Raw genomic sequence first — 18,037 nt, forward strand, 5'->3', positions numbered from 1 at the left:
CTAAATTGCCTACTTAGTTTTCAGAGCCATATTTCTTATATTATTTGAAACTTGATGTTGCAAAGAATTAACTTATCTAGGCTATGTTAAATATATTGATTAAACATGCAATAAACTAAAATAAAATCCTTACGGGCAATATTGTAACCATTTGATGCTTATGTTGACTGTATTCATGTAGGTTTGTTACTACGCCAGATGACCTCTGACCCACACCTGTCCATGTACAATGTGATAGTGATAGACGAGGTACATGAGCGCCACATTCACACAGACTTCCTGCTGGGGATACTGCAGTGCCTCGTGCGTCACCGTGACGACATCAAGGTCATACTGATGTCGGCAACCATCAACATTGAACTGTTCAGCAACTACTTCCATGATGCTCCAGTAATTCAGGTAGTTATTAGCATTTGTGAGCACTAAGTGCTTACAGAGAACTATTGTGGTGAGTGAAATTGCAATGGTCTGGGGTTTTAAATTTGGTGCTTATATTGTATAGTGGTCCTCTACTAAGTGTGTTCAAATCATGCACCTTGTTGCAAATAATGGACAAATACTTACATAGTACATAACATATTCTCCTCTGAAACTGCAATGGTCAGGTTCCCAGGGGGACCTAACAAACATCACATGGTAGCTAATCCTAGGGCTAAGGGGTTACTTATTTTCCTTATATTTAAGTAGTGAAAACATGATAAATCTTCTCTGTTATGGCAAGGCCCAGAGGTTTGTTATTTTGCATGTAACATTGTGTGATTTTCCTCTATCAAGTTTGTTCAAAATATGTTCCTGGATTCTAATTTGGCCCCACCCTGTGAGCAAGTTGTTTTTTGTAAATATATAAATATAAAAACCTAAAATTTTTCCTTAAACCCAAATCTTGCCACATTTCAAGTCTTTAGGCCCTGTTATTGGTAGAATTATATTTAATGGCCCTTTATTATGCCCCCCTTCAAAAAAGAGGGGGTATATTGTTTTGCACATGTCGGTCGGTCGGTCCGTCGGTCGGTCCGTCCACCGAATGGTTTCCGGATGATAACTCAATAACGCTTACGCTTAGGATCATGAAACTTCATAGGTACATTGATCATGACTTGCAGATGACCCTTATTGATTTTCAGGTCACTAGGTCAAAGGTCAAGGTCACGGTGACAAGAACCAGTAAAATGATTTTCGGATGATAATTCAAGAACGCTGACGCCTAGGATCATGAAACTTCATAGGTTTATTGATCATGACTTGCAGATGACCCCTTTTGATTTGCAGGTCACTAGGTCAAAGGTCAAGGTCACGGTGACTTGACACAGAAAAATGGTTTCCGGATGATAACTCAAGAACGCTTACGCCTAGGATCATGAAACTTCATAGGTACATTGATCATGACTCGGAGATGACCCCTTTTGATTTTCAGGTCACTAGGTCAAAGGTCAAGGTCACAGTGACTCGAACCAGTAAAATGGTTTCCGGATGATAACTCAAGAACGCTTACGCCTAGGATCATGAAACTTAATAGGTACATTGATCATGACTCGCAGATGACCCCTATTGATTTTCAGGTCACTAGGTCAAAGGTCAAGGTCACGGTGACTTGACACAGTAAAATGGTTTCCGGATGATAACTCAAGAATGCTTACGCCTAGGATCATGAAACTTCATAGGTACATTGATCATGACTGGCAGATGACCCCTATAGATTTTCAGGTCACAAGGTCAAAGGTCAAGGTCACAGTGACAAAAAACGTATTTACACAATGGCTGCCACTACAACTGACAGCCCATATGGGGGGCATGCATGTTTTACAAACAGCCCTTGTTTAGATGGCATTTGGTCAGTTCTCATAAACTAAAGATCTTGTGCTATTGGTATCCTCATAGAGCTCAAGTGCAACGTGATTCGTCCCCCAAAAGACTTGTTAGTTTGGTAACAAAGGACACAAGATACAGTTGACACAGTGTTCCAGAGATGGCACTGGGTGTTTCAGCTTCCACCATGTGAAGCAACTTGTACACTGCACAGCAGTCCAATATCTTATGGAAAGACAAGTTAGTGGATCAGGGTTGAGCAGTGTATACAAGATGTACAACTTTAAGATCTTGTGACACCATGTTACCACAAGCTAAGGATCTGGTAAACAGGTGGACGTTAATGCATTTATGTTTCTATATGACTGACTGTTGCCCCCCAGGTTCCAGGTCGCCTGTACCCGATAGAGATGGAGTTCTGCCCTATCAAGAAGGACTATGACACTTCCAAGTCAGAAAGGCTGGACCCCTCTCCGTACCTGAGGATCATGCAGAGGATTGAGAAAAAGGTGAGCACTAGGTGTTGAATGCTTCAGTCTGCATGACTTTTCGTTGACATAATTTTTTAGAATATTTTATTTGATAATTGCTATGTTAAGTGAAGAATGCATTTCATAGGTGCCTTGCCATTACATTCTTCATTGGTGTGTTTTTTCACAACCACTTAAGATGTAGATAATAATTTCAAACAAAAATAACTAATAGTTAATTGTATAAAACAGTTTTACAAATGTTACTTTGATAGATACTATAGTGTTTACAGTTTGGCTACAATAATATTCAAATAAATTGAATTATATGATATGAAAGTATGGATGTGTATTTCGATTCTTAAGAAATATATTAATTGTGTCTTTAATTTTTTAATTGACCACTGCAGCAACAGTATACACACTGCTTAAATACAACTAGATTAAGTCTTTGAATATAATGCACTTTATAGCAATGTGGTGTTTCCTGTTTCAAATATACATGTATTGCAATATATTTTTTGCCATATTTTTTTCGACCCTAGTAAATACTTATTTCTTTACCACTTCAAGGCATCTTAATACAAAATTGAAGATCTTACCCTACATCCTACTCTCATATGTAAGTTATTGTTATGAAAACCTCTTAAATTGAGATAGAAATTACACTATACCTAATTCAGTTGTAACTCACAAATGCCACCCTTTATTTCCCTGTACCTGTCAGTACCCGAAGACAGAGAGAGGTGACCTGCTAATCTTCCTCAGTGGCCTGTCAGAGATCATGTCTGTGGTGGAGGCAGCCAGAGCGTACGCTCAGCAGACCAAGTCCTGGATCATCCTGCCCCTGCATAGCGCCCTCTCTGTCGAAGAACAGGAGAAAGTAACTATGCTGCACAGATTGTTTATACCCTAACAGGGAGGGATGTATTGGAGTCTCTGTGCCAGTTTGTCACTTTGCATTTCATGTTTTAATTTACTGGAGAAAACTACTTTGAGATTTTCAAAGGATTCAATTTTAACTTTAAATATGTAATCAAGATGATGTGTACATCAGCAACACACTTTTTATCCCAACTGATCCATTATTCCTTAGTTGTTTGCTGTTGAACATGGCTTACAAAGTGGCGCCTGGGTATTAGTCACTCTCGTGAAAAAACTTTTGTTCCTATTCTCTCTAGATGGGTTGGTTCTCATTAACTTGTCTCATTTTGAGTCATGTAATGCAAAGTTTTGGTTAAAAATAAAGTTATTTTGTAAATTTCAATCTTAAAGCTAACTATATGCCAGGCAGATTAGGGCTGGTAATTTTTTGTGGGCTTTAAGAAATAAAAATTTTTTTTTATTGCGCTATTGGGTTAAAAAAAATGTTGTTGTGAAAGCAAAATGTGGCCACTGGTTTAAATATATAACCATTAGGACTGCATAATGTAATAGCTTCAGCTTAATATTGTTATAATTGGAAATTAACCTTAGATATGATAAATAAATATGTATACACACTTGGCTATAGGTTTTCCATTTATCCATCAGTCTGTTCCTCTGTTCTACCCTCCATCTGTCAGTCTGTCTGTCTAGCTGTCTGTCTGTCTATCTTTCTATCGGTTGTTTGGTTAGGAAAGACTGAACTTACTGAAAAATACATACATAAGAAACAACCATGAAACTTGTTAATAACATTTAGTGCAAGGACAGTCTTTTATTGTCCCCTTCCAGTTTCACCGGAGGGGACTTATGGTTTGCGCTCTGTATGTCTGTCAGTCTGTCTGTCAGTCAGTCAGTCTGTCAGTCTGTCACACTTTTCTGGATTCTGCGATAACTTCAAAAGTTCTTCATAATTTTTCATGAAACTTGAAACATGGATAGATGGCAATATGGACATTATGCACGTCATTTCATTTTGTTCCTACGTCAAAAGTTCTGGTTGCTACTGTATGGCAACAAATATATATAAAAAATCTGACAATGGTGGAGCCGGTAGGGGACATATATTGCTTGGCAATAGTCTTATTTCTCCTGATATCTAAGGTAAGGTGACCTACAAAACACATAATAACACTAAATAATGCAATCACTTCAAAAGAACATTATTTTGAGTTGATGTAAAGAGCAGTAAGAGGTTTTTATGTGCAACTTATTTGTGAACATCCTCTAAATAATGAATAAAAAGAAACCTTAACCCTATAGTTGCTACACATGGAATGGATATGAATGGGTTCACATATATTGAGCACCCATGTGAAGATAGTGCCCACTTATAAATTGGAGTTTTAACTTGTATGGGACTCCTGGTTTGCTATCAATACTTTCGTGTATGTAAATACATGTAGCCATGCTTTTTGTTAGGTTTACATTTGTAATTAACTAGTATTTTGTCAATGTTGCATTGCAATTTAGAAACATTAACCATATTTGTTATTAGATTATGATCTGTAATTCTGTGCCTCTTCATACAGTGTCATTTAAATACATGTATTAAAAATAGTTTTAAGAGCATTTTTTTGAAAATTGTTGAAAATGTTGGTTTCTGTATGTTCTAAGAAGTGTTGGTTGAAACATTTTGTTTTATGTAGCCTCGTCACACATGTAATGTTAAACAATTCCATCTGAATACTATTCATAACCTTCTGCATCATGGTTTTCTATATTATCCTCCCCCAGGTGTTTGACATCTCCCCGGAAGGTGTGAGGAAGTGCATAGTGTCTACCAACATAGCGGAGACTTCAGTGACCATTGACGGTGTGCGGTTCATCATAGACTCGGGCAAGGTGAAGGAGATGAGTTTTGACCCCAAGTACAAGATGCAGAGGCTGCAAGAGTTCTGGATCAGTCGGGCTAGCGCCGAGCAGCGCAAGGGAAGAGCAGGTTGGGACGAACCCATTTTAATGATTTTTTGGCTTTGTAAATACATCTTAAAAGTGTTATGTATTTCCAATTCCTTCTAACACCTGATTTTGAAAAACTCTAATTCTGTGAGCAGTAAGAATGCTGCTTGAAAAATGATGATTATTATTTTTTATTTTTTTTACAATAAAACAGTCTGGGAAAAGATCAAAATTCACTTTTAAAAATTGGTGAAAAGTCTCTTTTGAAAGTAGAAAGTTCTGGAGTTGTTCTTGAAAAGAGGTAAAATGACAATTTTTGAGAATCTATGGACTTTTTATGCTGCCCGAAATAAAATTTCGGCGGAGCATATAGTTGCCAGTTTGTCCTTCCTTACTTCCTTCCGTCACACTTTTGCTAACGGTTCTCATAGCACCTTCAATTCTTTACCAATCTCTTTCATATTTGGCATGAAGGTACCTTGCATGGACCTCTACCTTTTGATGAGGTTTGAGGTCACTGGGGTCAAGGCCACCGAGTCTAATAATAGATTTTTCCGTCACACTTTTGTTACAGTTTCTCATAGCACCTTCAATTCTTTACCGATCTCTTTCATGTTTGGCATGTAGGTACCTTGCAAGGACCTTTACCTTTTGATGACGTTTGAGGTCACTGGGGTCAAGGCTAATAATAATTTTTTTTAGGTGGTTATTAACCCATAGATTGACAAAGCGCATCATCGGGGAGCATCCATCAGTTTCACTGATATTCTTGTTTCAGAATAGCTAGGTTTCTGAGTTGTTGTTTAGATTAGGAAGCGTGAAGTTGCACTTTTGATAAGTCATAAAGAGACATTTTTTAAATCATACAAAACAATCACATTTGACATTAGAAGGGAGGTAACTTCAGACAATAATAATTTGCATGAATGTTGGCTGTTTGGACGTGGAACCATTCCTGGAGTTTTCTAATGCTTGCCAAGTGTTAACATGTCAAACTGTTCAAGATGTTTGCTAATATTGGAGGTGTGTTTCTAGGTCGTACAGTCCCAAATTGTGTGAATGTTGGCAGAGTGTGTTTGTAGGGTGTGCCATTCCTGGTGTGTTCTGATGTTGACCGTGTGTTTGAATGTTTTTCCAGTCCCTTGGCTGTGTGTTTACAGGTCATACAAGTACTGGTGTGTGCTTATGTTTGCAGGGTGTTAACAGGTCAAACTTGTCTTGGTGTGTGCTAATGTTTGCCATGTGTGTTTACAGGTTGTACTTGTCTTGATGTGTGCTAATGTTTGATGTGTGATTACAGATGGTACCTGTTTTGGTGTGTGCTAATGTTTGCCGTGTGATTATAGATGGTACGGGTTTTGGTGTGTGCTAATGTTTGCCGTGTGGTTACAGATGGTACCGGTTTTGGTGTGTACTAATGTTTGCCGTGTGTTTACAGGTCGTAACGGTTTTGGTGTGTGCCAATGTTTGCCGTGTGTTTACCGGTCGTAGGTTTTGGTGTGTGCTAATGTTTACTGTGTGATTACAGATGGTACCGGTTTTGGTGTGTGCTAATGTTTGCTGTGTGTTTACAGGTCATAACAGTTTTGATGTGTGCTAATGTTTGCCGTGTGTTTACAGGTCATAACGGTTTTGGTGTGTGCTAATGTTTGCTGTGCGTTTACTGGTCATAACGGTTTCTGTGTGTGCTAATGTTTGCCGTGTGTTTACAGGTCATAACGGTTTTGGTGTGTGCTTATGTTTGCCGTGTGTTTACAGGTCGTACTGGTCCAGGTGTGTGTTTCCGGCTTTATGAGGAGAAGGAGTACGAGGGTTTCCAGGAGTATACAACCCCTGAGATCCAGAGGGTGCCCCTTGACTCCCTGGTGCTGCAGATGATCTCCATGGGCCTCCCAGACCCCAGGAAGTGAGTAGTGGGCATGAAGGAGGGCTGTGAACAGATCACTTGATCCTGTGCCATAAACATGAATGATAGTGAATATTAATTACTGCACATCAACCTGTTGTTACTGTCTGCAGTGTGTCATGCATGCAGATTGGCATCTGTCAGAAAGTGCAGCCCACCTATGTTGTCTAATGCTGATTTACCATGGTTTCCATTTATAAAACTGTGTAATATGCTTTCAGCTCATATTGTGATATTGAAATAACAGTTCAGGTATCAACACAATGTCCTGTTAATCTGAATACTTGTTTGTTTGATGTTTTTTGATTAAATAAGAATAGCAAATTTTTTTTGCCAAACATACATTGGATCTGAACTATCTAACATAGTACCCTGGTGTTTGAACTTCACTAATTAGCCCTGTGTCACTCTGCATTTTGATTCACAAAAACAGAGAGACAATAGCACTTCCAAGGCCTTCATTTTGTGCATCAACACGTTCCCACTCAGAAGCAAAGTGAAAATGGCTATGTGCAAACAGCATAAAACCAGAACAGCCTACGAATAACTCACAGTCTGTTCAGGTTTTATGCTGTTTGCTGTATCTAAGGGTTGGAAATAAAGCATTTAAAACTTTAATCTAGTTAGAAAGGTCTGAATTAAATTTAACTTTCTAAGGGACTACAAATGAGTCAAAATACGTATCTCAGTGGGAAAGGGTTAAATATGATTGAAATGAATTATTACTCAATCTGCTGCAGGTTCCCTTTCATTGAGCCTCCCAGTCTGGAGAGTCTGGAGAATGCCCTTGTGTTCCTGCGTGACCAGGGGGCCATACATGAGGATGAAACACTCACACCCATAGGCCTCCTGCTCTCCAAACTTCCAGTGGATGTCGTCATAGGCAAGATGCTCATCATGGGATCTATATTTCATGTAAGAATGATACGTCTCAACCTTGTGTGTATCTTAAGGACTTTGTTTGATAATGTCTGATGTCTATTGATCTGAGCCTCGCTCTGGGAAAACAGGGCTTAATGCATGACTGTAAAGTGTGCTGACTGGGCAGGCTAATCAGCGGCAAAACTTTCACTTTTATGGTATTTTTCCTAAAAAGGACTTCCCTTCATAATGAAAGTCTAGTTCAGGCAGAAAGTGTCGTCCCTGATTATACTGTACAGACTGCACTGGTTAAACTGGAACGACACTTTCAGCACATGCATTAGGCCAGGCTAAACTGGAACGACACTTTCAGCACATGCATTAAGCCCCATTTTCCCAGAGTGAGCCTCATATAAAAAAAAAGTTGAATTAATGCATATTGAACATGCTTTTTACCTTTTCTCAAAAAAATAATATTGATTGTATTTACTGTGTTTACATTATACAGTATCCTTTTTCTAGTTGGAGTGACTGTTCATTGGTTAGATTCTACCATGTGGATAATGACCAGTAATATTTCATTACGCTTAGAAATGTTGAATTACCTTTTATTACTGTTTGATGAATTATTAAATATGCTTAGGTCAGAAACCTTATCCACTCCACCTTAAGTTATAAATTCATATTTTATACTGGATATTTAAACTTACTTGCCAACCCTTCTTATTTAAATAATTTAAATTTTTATTCCCCAGTGTTTTTTTCAGTTTTGGGGGAAGGGGGTCGGGTCCCCTGAGGGGGGGAAAATTCGCGCGTAAAAGGGGAAAAGGGGGAAATTTCTATGCTTAGCTAGTAACAGTACAAAATCAAGTTTTAACACTATAATTCACCATACAGAGGGAGAAAAACATAATTCAAACTCTTTTATTCATAAACATGTTATGTTCATGTTCAAAGTTCAACATTTCTGGGCTTTTCAGCTAATTTATCAATTATTCTGGTGACCTCCTTTTCACCAAGTCTCTCCGTGTGCAGACAAAGTCTGACCAGGGACTCCAGTGTAGCTTCCCCTAGCCTGTTTCTCTGTGGCGTGCAATGCAGGTTAAGCAAACTAAACAGTCTTTCAACACTCTGTTGACCAGACGTTTCTGGCGTTTCACTGCTGGTATTTGAAGACTGTCTTAAAAGTTGTACTTGTTTGAAAAGAATATCAATTTAAAACAGATTTGTCAATTTTTTTACGATCGCTTTTGTCGTTGTGTGACATGTTGGAATACGTATGGTTTGCGTTAGATGTCGTAAAGCGAAAGTCATGATAGTGAACTACGTACGGTTTGCGGTAAAGGCTAAAATAAAGTAAACACGCGGATGCAGTTCAGGAAAATTGTAGTAAATTCGTAAGGAAAGACGTATTTAAATGAGGTATTGATTAAAATTGAATAACACTTCCGAGAGGGGAATTTTAAAATATTTGGGGGAAAAATATATACTCTAAAGATGGGGGAATGGGGCCGAATAACGCCGAATATTTCATCAAAAAAAAACACTGATTCCCCCGGTAGGGTGGCATATAGCAGTTGAACTGTCCTTCAGTCAGTCTGTCAGTCCATCCGAAAACGTTAACATTGGCCATAACTGTTGCAATATTGAAGATAGCAACTTGATATTTGGCATTCATCTGTATCTCATGAAGCTGCACATTTTGAGTGGTGAAAGGTCAGGGTCATCCTTCAAGGTCAAAAGTAAAAAAATACAATCCAAGGGAAGTAATGAGCTTTAAAAGGGAGATAATTTCTAAACCTGCCAAATGATATATTGAAATTTTATTTCAAAGCGGCGCAATAGGGGGCATTGTGTTTCTGACAAACACATCTCTTGTTGTATCAAGGAATCGTGGGTTTTCTCACGTAATTTAGGAACCCACCTTTTATTATAGGTGCCATATACTAGCAACCCTTTCTGGATTCTGACCTCTACCTATCTATCAGTCTTAAACTTGCTTTAAACAAGTGTGGTGATCATTCTGATCTGTTTGTAGATGATAGACCCTGTGCTGTCCATAGCTGCAGCTATGAGTGTCCAGTCTCCATTCACCAGCAAGATACACACAAACGTAGACTCACTGGTGGGTATACAGCTGTCCAACAAATAGTGTCATATCAGATAGGATTCTCTTTAATTGTGGCATTGTTTCCAGTTTTTTATGTTGTAGGGATAATATATATTTTATATTGTTACTTAAATCCTTTTGTAATGATAACTTCTGGGCAAAAGTGTATGAAATTTAAGAAAAATTGCAATATGATGTTTGACATTGTATTTTGAGACAGTTTCAGTTGTCACACCAATGTTTAAGGATATAAAATAACTATTGTATCAGTTAGGTTATGAAATTAACTTTTGGTTGTTGAGTTTATGATTAATTCACTATTATCCTTTGTTTTCAGTATCTTATATATGAAATATTCGTAATTCAAAATAAGACAAGTGTGAATGCAAAAAAGATATGGGCAGCCTGTCTGGAGCTTCCCTGTCCGCTATAAAGTCAAACAACATTTTGAATACACAGGCCTGTCTGAAGCAACGCTGGCAGTTTATGGTCATTTAAGACTCATTTTTGCTAATCGCACTTCATATGGTGTAATGTTGCCTCGTTTGCCACATGGGTTAGTAGAAACGCTCCAGTACTGTTGTTCTCAAACTGCAGGCGGCCAGGAAGAATCTGGAGTCTGACCATGGAGATCCCTTCACTCTGCTCAATGCCTTTGATGAGTGGATACAGGTGAGAGAAATATAGCCCATAAGGAGGCATGCTCTGTTGAAATAAACTCATTTGGAGTACATTATGCTTTTAAGTCATTATTGTAGGGATAAAACTGTCACATGCTACCTGATAATGACAGATAGCTTTTTTGTCATGACATCAATTTATGTTTTATTTTCCGTTATCTTATTTTTCATAATATATGATATAACTGTTTGAGAAAATTATGGGATAAATAAAATATCAGGTAAGTGTTGAATACACATTAGTTTATATGCTTAGCATAAAACATTGAGCCACTAGCCAAGTCTGGAGATTTCAGATTTCTAAGCCTTGTTAAATGAACTTCTCTGTATTTGACACAAAGTATGTATTGTCTATATGTATGTCTCTAGAAAACTGACATGATGGATGATAGATATCATACTTTTTGTTTTTTTTCCAGAGAGTTTAAATCATAATTTCAGTCTCCATGTTTATATAATCTATTATTATCATGATATATGTATTATGTTGGTTGAAGGTGAAAGCTGAGGGGCGTGGGACAAAGAAGTGGTGCAAGCGACGTGGTCTTGAGGAACAGCGCTTCTATGAGATGACTAAGCTTAAACGTCAGTTCAAGGAACTCCTGCAGGTGTGATTGAGGATAGGGGTTAATGTGACAGATAGATATTTTCCTTGATGCTTATGTTGTGGACTGAGATATGAAGAATGGGGGCGACTGTATAAAATGATGTATTTATACTATACTATAATTTTATAGCTAAGTATGAGTAAAATGACCTACCTCCTATCATTGACTGATATAATGCCTGTTGATGTGATAATCAAAAATTATACCAGACACCTTTATATCAGGCAGATGTCAATGTAGTTGTCTTATAAATGTGTGTATCAGGACCATGGCCTGCTGGAGAAGGTGGAGGACAGTGAGCGCCACCTGTCCAGCCACGAGCGGCTACAGAAGCATGGGGAACGCAAGCGTCTGGGTCAGCTAAGGAGAGAGCAGAGGAATGAGAGCAAGAGGAGGAAGGTTCTCAAACTGGAGGGAGATGTGAGTGGCACCAGGCACTATGGTATTATATAAGGGAGATGTGAGTGGCACCGGGCACGATGGTATTATATAAGGGAGATGTGAGTGGCACCGGGCACTATGGTATTATATAAGGGAGATGTGAGTGGCACTGGGCACTATGGTATTATATAAGGGAGATGTGAGTGGCACCGGGCACTATGGTATTATATAAGGGAGATGTGAGTGGTACCGGGCACTATGGTATTATATAAGGGAGATGTGAGTGGCAGCGGGCACTATGGAATTATATAAGGGAGATGTGAGTGGCACCGGGCACTATGGTATTATATAAGGGAGATGTGAGTGGCAGCGGGCACTATGGTATTATATAAGGGAGATGTGAGTGGTACCGGGCACTATGGTATTATATAAGGGAGATGTGAGTGGCAGCAGGCACTATGGTACATGTATTATATAAGGGAGATGTGAGTGGCACCGGGCACTATGGTATTATATAAGGGAGATGTGAGTGGTACCGGGCACTATGGTATTATATAAGGGAGATGTGAGTGGTAGCGGGCACTATGGTATTATATAAGGGAGATGTGAGTGGCAGCGGGAACTATGGTATTATATAAGGAAGATGTGAGTGGCAGCGGGCACTATGGTATTATATAAGGGAGATGTGAGTGGCAGCGGGCACTATGGTATTATATAAGGGAGATGTGAGTGGCACCGGGCACTATGGTATTATATAAGGGAGATGTGAGTGGCAGCGGTCACTATGGTATTATATAAGGGAGATGTGAGTGGTACCGGGCACTATGGTATTATATAAGGGAGATGTGAGTGGTACCGGGCACTATGGTATTATATAAGGGAGATGTGAGTGGCAGCGGGCACTATGGTATTATATAAGGGAGATGTGAGTGGCAGCGGGCACTATGGTATTATATAAGGGAGATGTGAGTGGTACCGGGCACTATGGTATTATATAAGGGAGATGTGAGTGGTACCGGGCACTATGGTATTATATAAGGGAGATGTGAGTGGCAGCGGGCACTATGGTATTATATAAGGGAGATGTGAGTGGCAGCGGGCACTATGATATTATATAAGGGAGATGTGAGTGGCACCGAGCACTATGATATTATATAAAGGAGATGTGAGTGGCAGCGGGCACTATGGTATTATATAAGGGAGATGTGAGTGGCAGCGGGCACTATGGTATTATATAAGGGAGATGTGAGTGGCAGCGGGCACTATGGTATTATATAAGGGAGATGTGAGTGGCAGCGGGCACTATGGTATTATATAAGGGAGATGTGAGTGGCAGGGGGCACTATGGTATTATATAAGGGAGATGTGAGTGGCAGCGGGCACTATGGTATTATATAAGGGAGATGTGAGTGGCAGCGGGCACTATGGTATTATATAAGGGAGATGTGAGTGGCAGCGGGCACTATGGTATTATATAAGGGAGATGTGAGTGGCAGCCGGCACTATGGTATTATATAAGGGAGATGTGAGTGGCAGCGGGCACTATGGTATTATATAAGGGAGATGTGAGTGGCAGCGGGCACTATGGTATTATATAAGGGAGATGTGAGTGGCAGCGGGCACTATGGTATTATATAAGGGAGATGTGAGTGGCAGCGGGCACTATGGTATTATATAAGGGAGATGTGAGTGGCAGCGGGCACTATGGTATTATGTAAGGGAGATGTGAGTGGCAGCGGGAACTATGGTATTATATAAGGGAGATGTGAGTGGCAGCGGGCACTATGGTATTATATAAGGGAGATGTGAGTGGCAGCGGGCACTATGGTATTATATAAGGGAGATGTGAGTGGCAGCGGGCACTATGGTATTATATAAGGGAGATGTGAGTTGCAGCAGGCACTATGGTATTATATAAGGGAGATGTGAGTGGCAGCGGGCACTATGGTATTATATAAGGGAGATGTGAGTGGCAGCGGGCACTATGGTATTATATAAGGGAGATGTGAGTGGCAGCAGGCACTATGGTATTATATAAGGAGATGTGAGTGGCAGCGGGCACTATGGTATTATATAAGGGAGATGTGAGTTGCAGCAGGCACTATGGTATTATATAAGGGAGATGTGAGTGGCAGCGGGCACTATGGTATTATATAAGGGAGATGTGAGTGGCAGCGGGCACTATGGTATTATATAAGGGAGATGTGAGTGGCAGCAGGCACTATGGTATTATATAAGGAGATGTGAGTGGCAGCGGGCACTATGGTATTATATAAGTCAAGTTCTGGGAAAAGTGGACTTAATGCATGTGCGTAAAGTGTCATCCCAGATTTGCCTGTTCAGTCAGCAGTCTTCTCAGGGATGAAACTTTCTGATTTATGGATTTTTTTGTTAAAAGACAGTATCTTCTACATGAAAATTAAGTTCAGGCCGAAAGTAGTGTCCCTGATTAGCCTCTGTGTACTACACAGGCTACACTGGGACAATCATTTATGTACATGCATTCAACCTCATATTGCCAGATTCAGGCTCATACTGATATCATTGGCACTTGAAGGTATAACTCTTCTGTAAACCTGACATCAAAAGTGTATGTGTGAAAGTTCACTGGTGCTACTATATACATGTCAATTGTATTAATTGTTTTTTAATGGCCTATGATGCACACATTCGTTAGTTATGTGCCCTTGTAAATGGCTGCCAAAGTGGTGTAGGGTTTTAAGTCACTTTTGTGCGAAAGTTCTATTCACTTTAATGTCCATTTACATGATTTAAACAATTCTTTATGTGTGTATTTCAGGACTTTGAGATCAGTGATGGTGATGATAATGACAAGGACTCGGATATCAAGGACCTGGAGTTCAGACTGTCACACAATCTGCAGCAGCTCCAGGTGAGACCATATGAGCCGTGTTCTGGGAAAACTGGGCTTAATGCACAGGCTAATCTGGGACAACACTTTCTGCCTAAACTGGATTTTGTTTAAAAGAGATTTCCTTTAAACAAAAACATTGCCAGAAAGCCGAGAGTGTTGTCTCAAAACAAGTCTTTAACATCTCATATGCTTAATATTTTACTATTGTGATGAGTACATTTTTCTTGTTATTGTTAACTAATTGCAATAAGACTTGACCTCATTTCTTTTTGAAAGGCACTAGATCTTCACATGAATTTGACTCTTTTAAAAGTGACTTAGTATGGTTATGATTTTTACACAATTCAGCATTAATAAATATGTGGAAGCATTTAAAATCTTATAACTATTTACCTTCACTATTATTTAAGAATCGACTTAAAACAGTACTAAACGTGAAACAAATAACAATTCTTAACAATTTAGAAATTTGATTGAGAGTTTTGTGGTAGTTGTTTCAGAGATTTTTATCCCCATATTTGGGAATTTGGCATAAACCTGTTAATTTACTATTACTTGGGAAATGCAAATTATTCAATTTATAACTTTTGAAAAAGAAGAGATACAATTAATATAAAAAAGATAACCCTAGGCCTAAACATATCAGTAAATTGGATAAATATGAGAATTTTTGGACTTGACATGCGAAAAAAAGATTTTTGCCATTGGGAAAATGATGAAATAATGACCATTAAATAAGCCACAGAAAAGACATGGGTTTAATAAATGTACAATCCAACCAGAATTAACCGCTTAAAGACATGTGTTTTTAACATGTAAGGCATTGCAATAATGATATGTTCTTAGCAATGATTTCTAAAAAGAGTGAAATTTATTTATTTGTTTAAAGTAAAAAAAAAGGAAAGAAGGTCTAATATGCCATTGTCATTTAGGCTTATCATTTACCATACACTTTTATTGTTTGAGCTTGAATCCATTACAATAAATAGGACAACCTTAAGGAAAAGAATGGACCATTTAAACTCAGTCTGTACTAGCTAAGTGGTTTTGACATCAAAGTGGCTGCAAAGGAGGCTTGAATAAACCAAGTTTTAATATCTGTAGGAAACATCCAATGAGAGTCGTCACTTCACGCTGCGAGACATCAACCTACTGAAGATCATCCTGTGTAGTGGACTGTATCCCCAGGCTGCCATTGCTGACGACTGTAACAACTTTAAGGCTAACTCAGAACAAGCTTTCCACACAAAGGTTGGCACAGTTTTGTGACTAGTTTGTTGGTGGATTTTTCTCCATATGTATAGATATTTCCGTCCTATCACGGTAGTCAGTTAACCTACACAATAAGTAACTTTTTGTTAGAGAACTTAGCCTATTTTGCTTAGAATTAATGCAAAAACCTATGCCAGTAAGTGACATTTTCAACCTTAAATCTGAGGTTGGAGGAAAATGGCCATGAAGATTATTTCATAACCTATCCCACAAAGTTATGTGGCTGTGTTGGGAATCCATATCATGGACAGTGTACAATATGACATAAATAATGCCAAGAGCTATAGTTATCTTCAAAACTATTACATTTTGAGTCCATGAGCATTTGTTATTTAAATTGAAATTACAGCGGAAATTTTTATTTTTAAACCCAACTTCTACAAATAATACAAAAGTAAGAAGATAACATGCTTTTAGACATATTTGCAACGTAATGAATACTTGTCCTTGACAGCATTGAAATAAACAGAAAATATTTGTGTGATCTTTGTGATATTACATTATTTTATTGCTGAGAGAATAAGTTACTCATATTTTTAACCAGGTTTTCCGAAGGAAGAAACTAGTTTTTAAATTGGCGAATGTCGGCGGGCGGGCTGGCGGGCAGGCGGGCAGGCGGAACAAGCTTGTCCGGACCATAACTATGTCGTTCATTGTGAGATTTTAAATTCATTTGGCACATTTGTTCATCATCATTGGACGGTGTGTCACGCAAAAGAATTACGTCAATATCTCCAAGGTCAAGGTCACACTTTGAGTTCAAAGGTCAAAAATGGCCATAAATGAGCTTGTCCAGGCCATAACTATGTCAATCATTGTGAATTTTCATAATCATTTGGCACTTTTGTTCACCATCATTGGACGGTGTGTCGTGTGAAAGACTTACGTCAATATCTTCAAGGTGAAGGTCACAATTTGAGTTGAAAACCTGGTTTTGTGACAATTTTGTCCCTTGTTGTTAATATTTTATGCTTCATTAAGCAGAAACACTATATTACATGCCTTGCTCTATTCCAGAACAAGCCCTTCTTGTTGTTGCACCCCACCAGTGTGTTCTCCTATAAACCAGAGCTGTTGCAGCTAAAGAAGGATCCAGGCAGTGATAAACATGACCCTGTTGACCTGAAAGGTTACCTTAGCAACAAACATGAGCTGCTCACTTACGTGTAAGGATGGTTATTCTATGAAAGCTATCTGACTGTGAGAGTGAGTAAGACCTAGTGTTGTGAAATATTGAAACAATTGTGTATCTTTAATATACCCTTAGAATTTTGAACAATCTTTCGCATCATTGACCAGCCTTCTTTATTTAAAACTAAAAAGCACAAAATGGCTGAAAACATGATAAACATGAAATTATGTCATATAAAATGAACAATTGGTGTAAATACAGCATAGTTGAATGCCGTTATTATTATGGGATGATATTGTTTCACGCTATAGTATGATAATATTGTTTCACGCTTTAGAGTTTGACGATTGTTTGTGCCAATATATATATATATATTATCCATATGATATCGCCATGATATGTTACATGTGTTGGTGTTAGGTCCATCCTGGAGACCAACAAGCCATTCCTGATCAACACCATGAGGGTACCTGCCCTCCAGACGGTCACTCTCTTCTCTAACTGCATCGACACTAACGCAAACTGCACCAGGTACTGCATGCATTCATGTATGCCCTGTTTCTCGGACTGGGGTTTGTCTTCAATATTATTTTAATGAAATGTGAAATATAGGTACCTGATATTAAGACTTCGCTTGGGATAACACTGGGTTCAAAGGGGTCAAGATTGCAGTTAATCAAAAAATTACTCTAGTTTGAATTAAGATCTTGTTATTGAAATTGTATTTATGGATGCATTAAGTCATGACCTCTCTTCATTTGTTAAGCATGAACAAATGAAGTTTGGGACATATTCAAGATTGATAAGCCATGCAACTACAGGACAAATGGTAAAGTTTGTGCAAATAGTGTTTTTTCCCATTTGTTTGACAATTAGACTGATCTGTGATGGTTGGCTGGAGTTGCTGATACCCAATGAGGAGGCTGCCCAAGAGGTCATGTCAAGTGTGATACAGCTGAGAGCCACCTGGCAGAACCTTCTTAAACTCAGGCTTGAGGGTGAGTGGTGTTACTGTGGTGAAGTGTTATAAAGCTGCTGGAGGTGATGTTATTATGTCAATTGTCTACAGCTGTTGTTTAATGTGATTTTTTTTCATAAGGGATGCAATTG

The 18,037-nt window shown here is 38.7% G+C and overlaps 1 protein-coding gene across 1 annotated transcript in view; it reads left to right on the plus strand.

The window, feature by feature from the left end:
• LOC127877929 (probable ATP-dependent RNA helicase DHX34) overlaps nt 1–18,037 on the plus strand; it is a 37,076-nt gene that overhangs the window by 15,062 nt on the left and 3,977 nt on the right. Inside the window, exons 8-22 of the mRNA XM_052424253.1 lie at nt 182–399; nt 2,190–2,315; nt 3,004–3,159; nt 4,938–5,142; nt 6,861–7,008; nt 7,749–7,923; nt 9,908–9,994; nt 10,577–10,651; nt 11,157–11,267; nt 11,532–11,687; nt 14,449–14,541; nt 15,628–15,774; nt 16,813–16,961; nt 17,348–17,458; nt 17,804–17,925. Coding sequence (XP_052280213.1) covers nt 182–399; nt 2,190–2,315; nt 3,004–3,159; nt 4,938–5,142; nt 6,861–7,008; nt 7,749–7,923; nt 9,908–9,994; nt 10,577–10,651; nt 11,157–11,267; nt 11,532–11,687; nt 14,449–14,541; nt 15,628–15,774; nt 16,813–16,961; nt 17,348–17,458; nt 17,804–17,925 — 2,079 coding nt within the window. The remainder of the gene's footprint in view (nt 1–181; nt 400–2,189; nt 2,316–3,003; nt 3,160–4,937; nt 5,143–6,860; nt 7,009–7,748; nt 7,924–9,907; nt 9,995–10,576; nt 10,652–11,156; nt 11,268–11,531; nt 11,688–14,448; nt 14,542–15,627; nt 15,775–16,812; nt 16,962–17,347; nt 17,459–17,803; nt 17,926–18,037) is intronic.

Source organism: Dreissena polymorpha, chromosome 4 (genome assembly GCF_020536995.1).
Source record: "Dreissena polymorpha isolate Duluth1 chromosome 4, UMN_Dpol_1.0, whole genome shotgun sequence".
Classification (NCBI taxonomy): Eukaryota; Metazoa; Mollusca; class Bivalvia; order Myida; family Dreissenidae; genus Dreissena; species Dreissena polymorpha.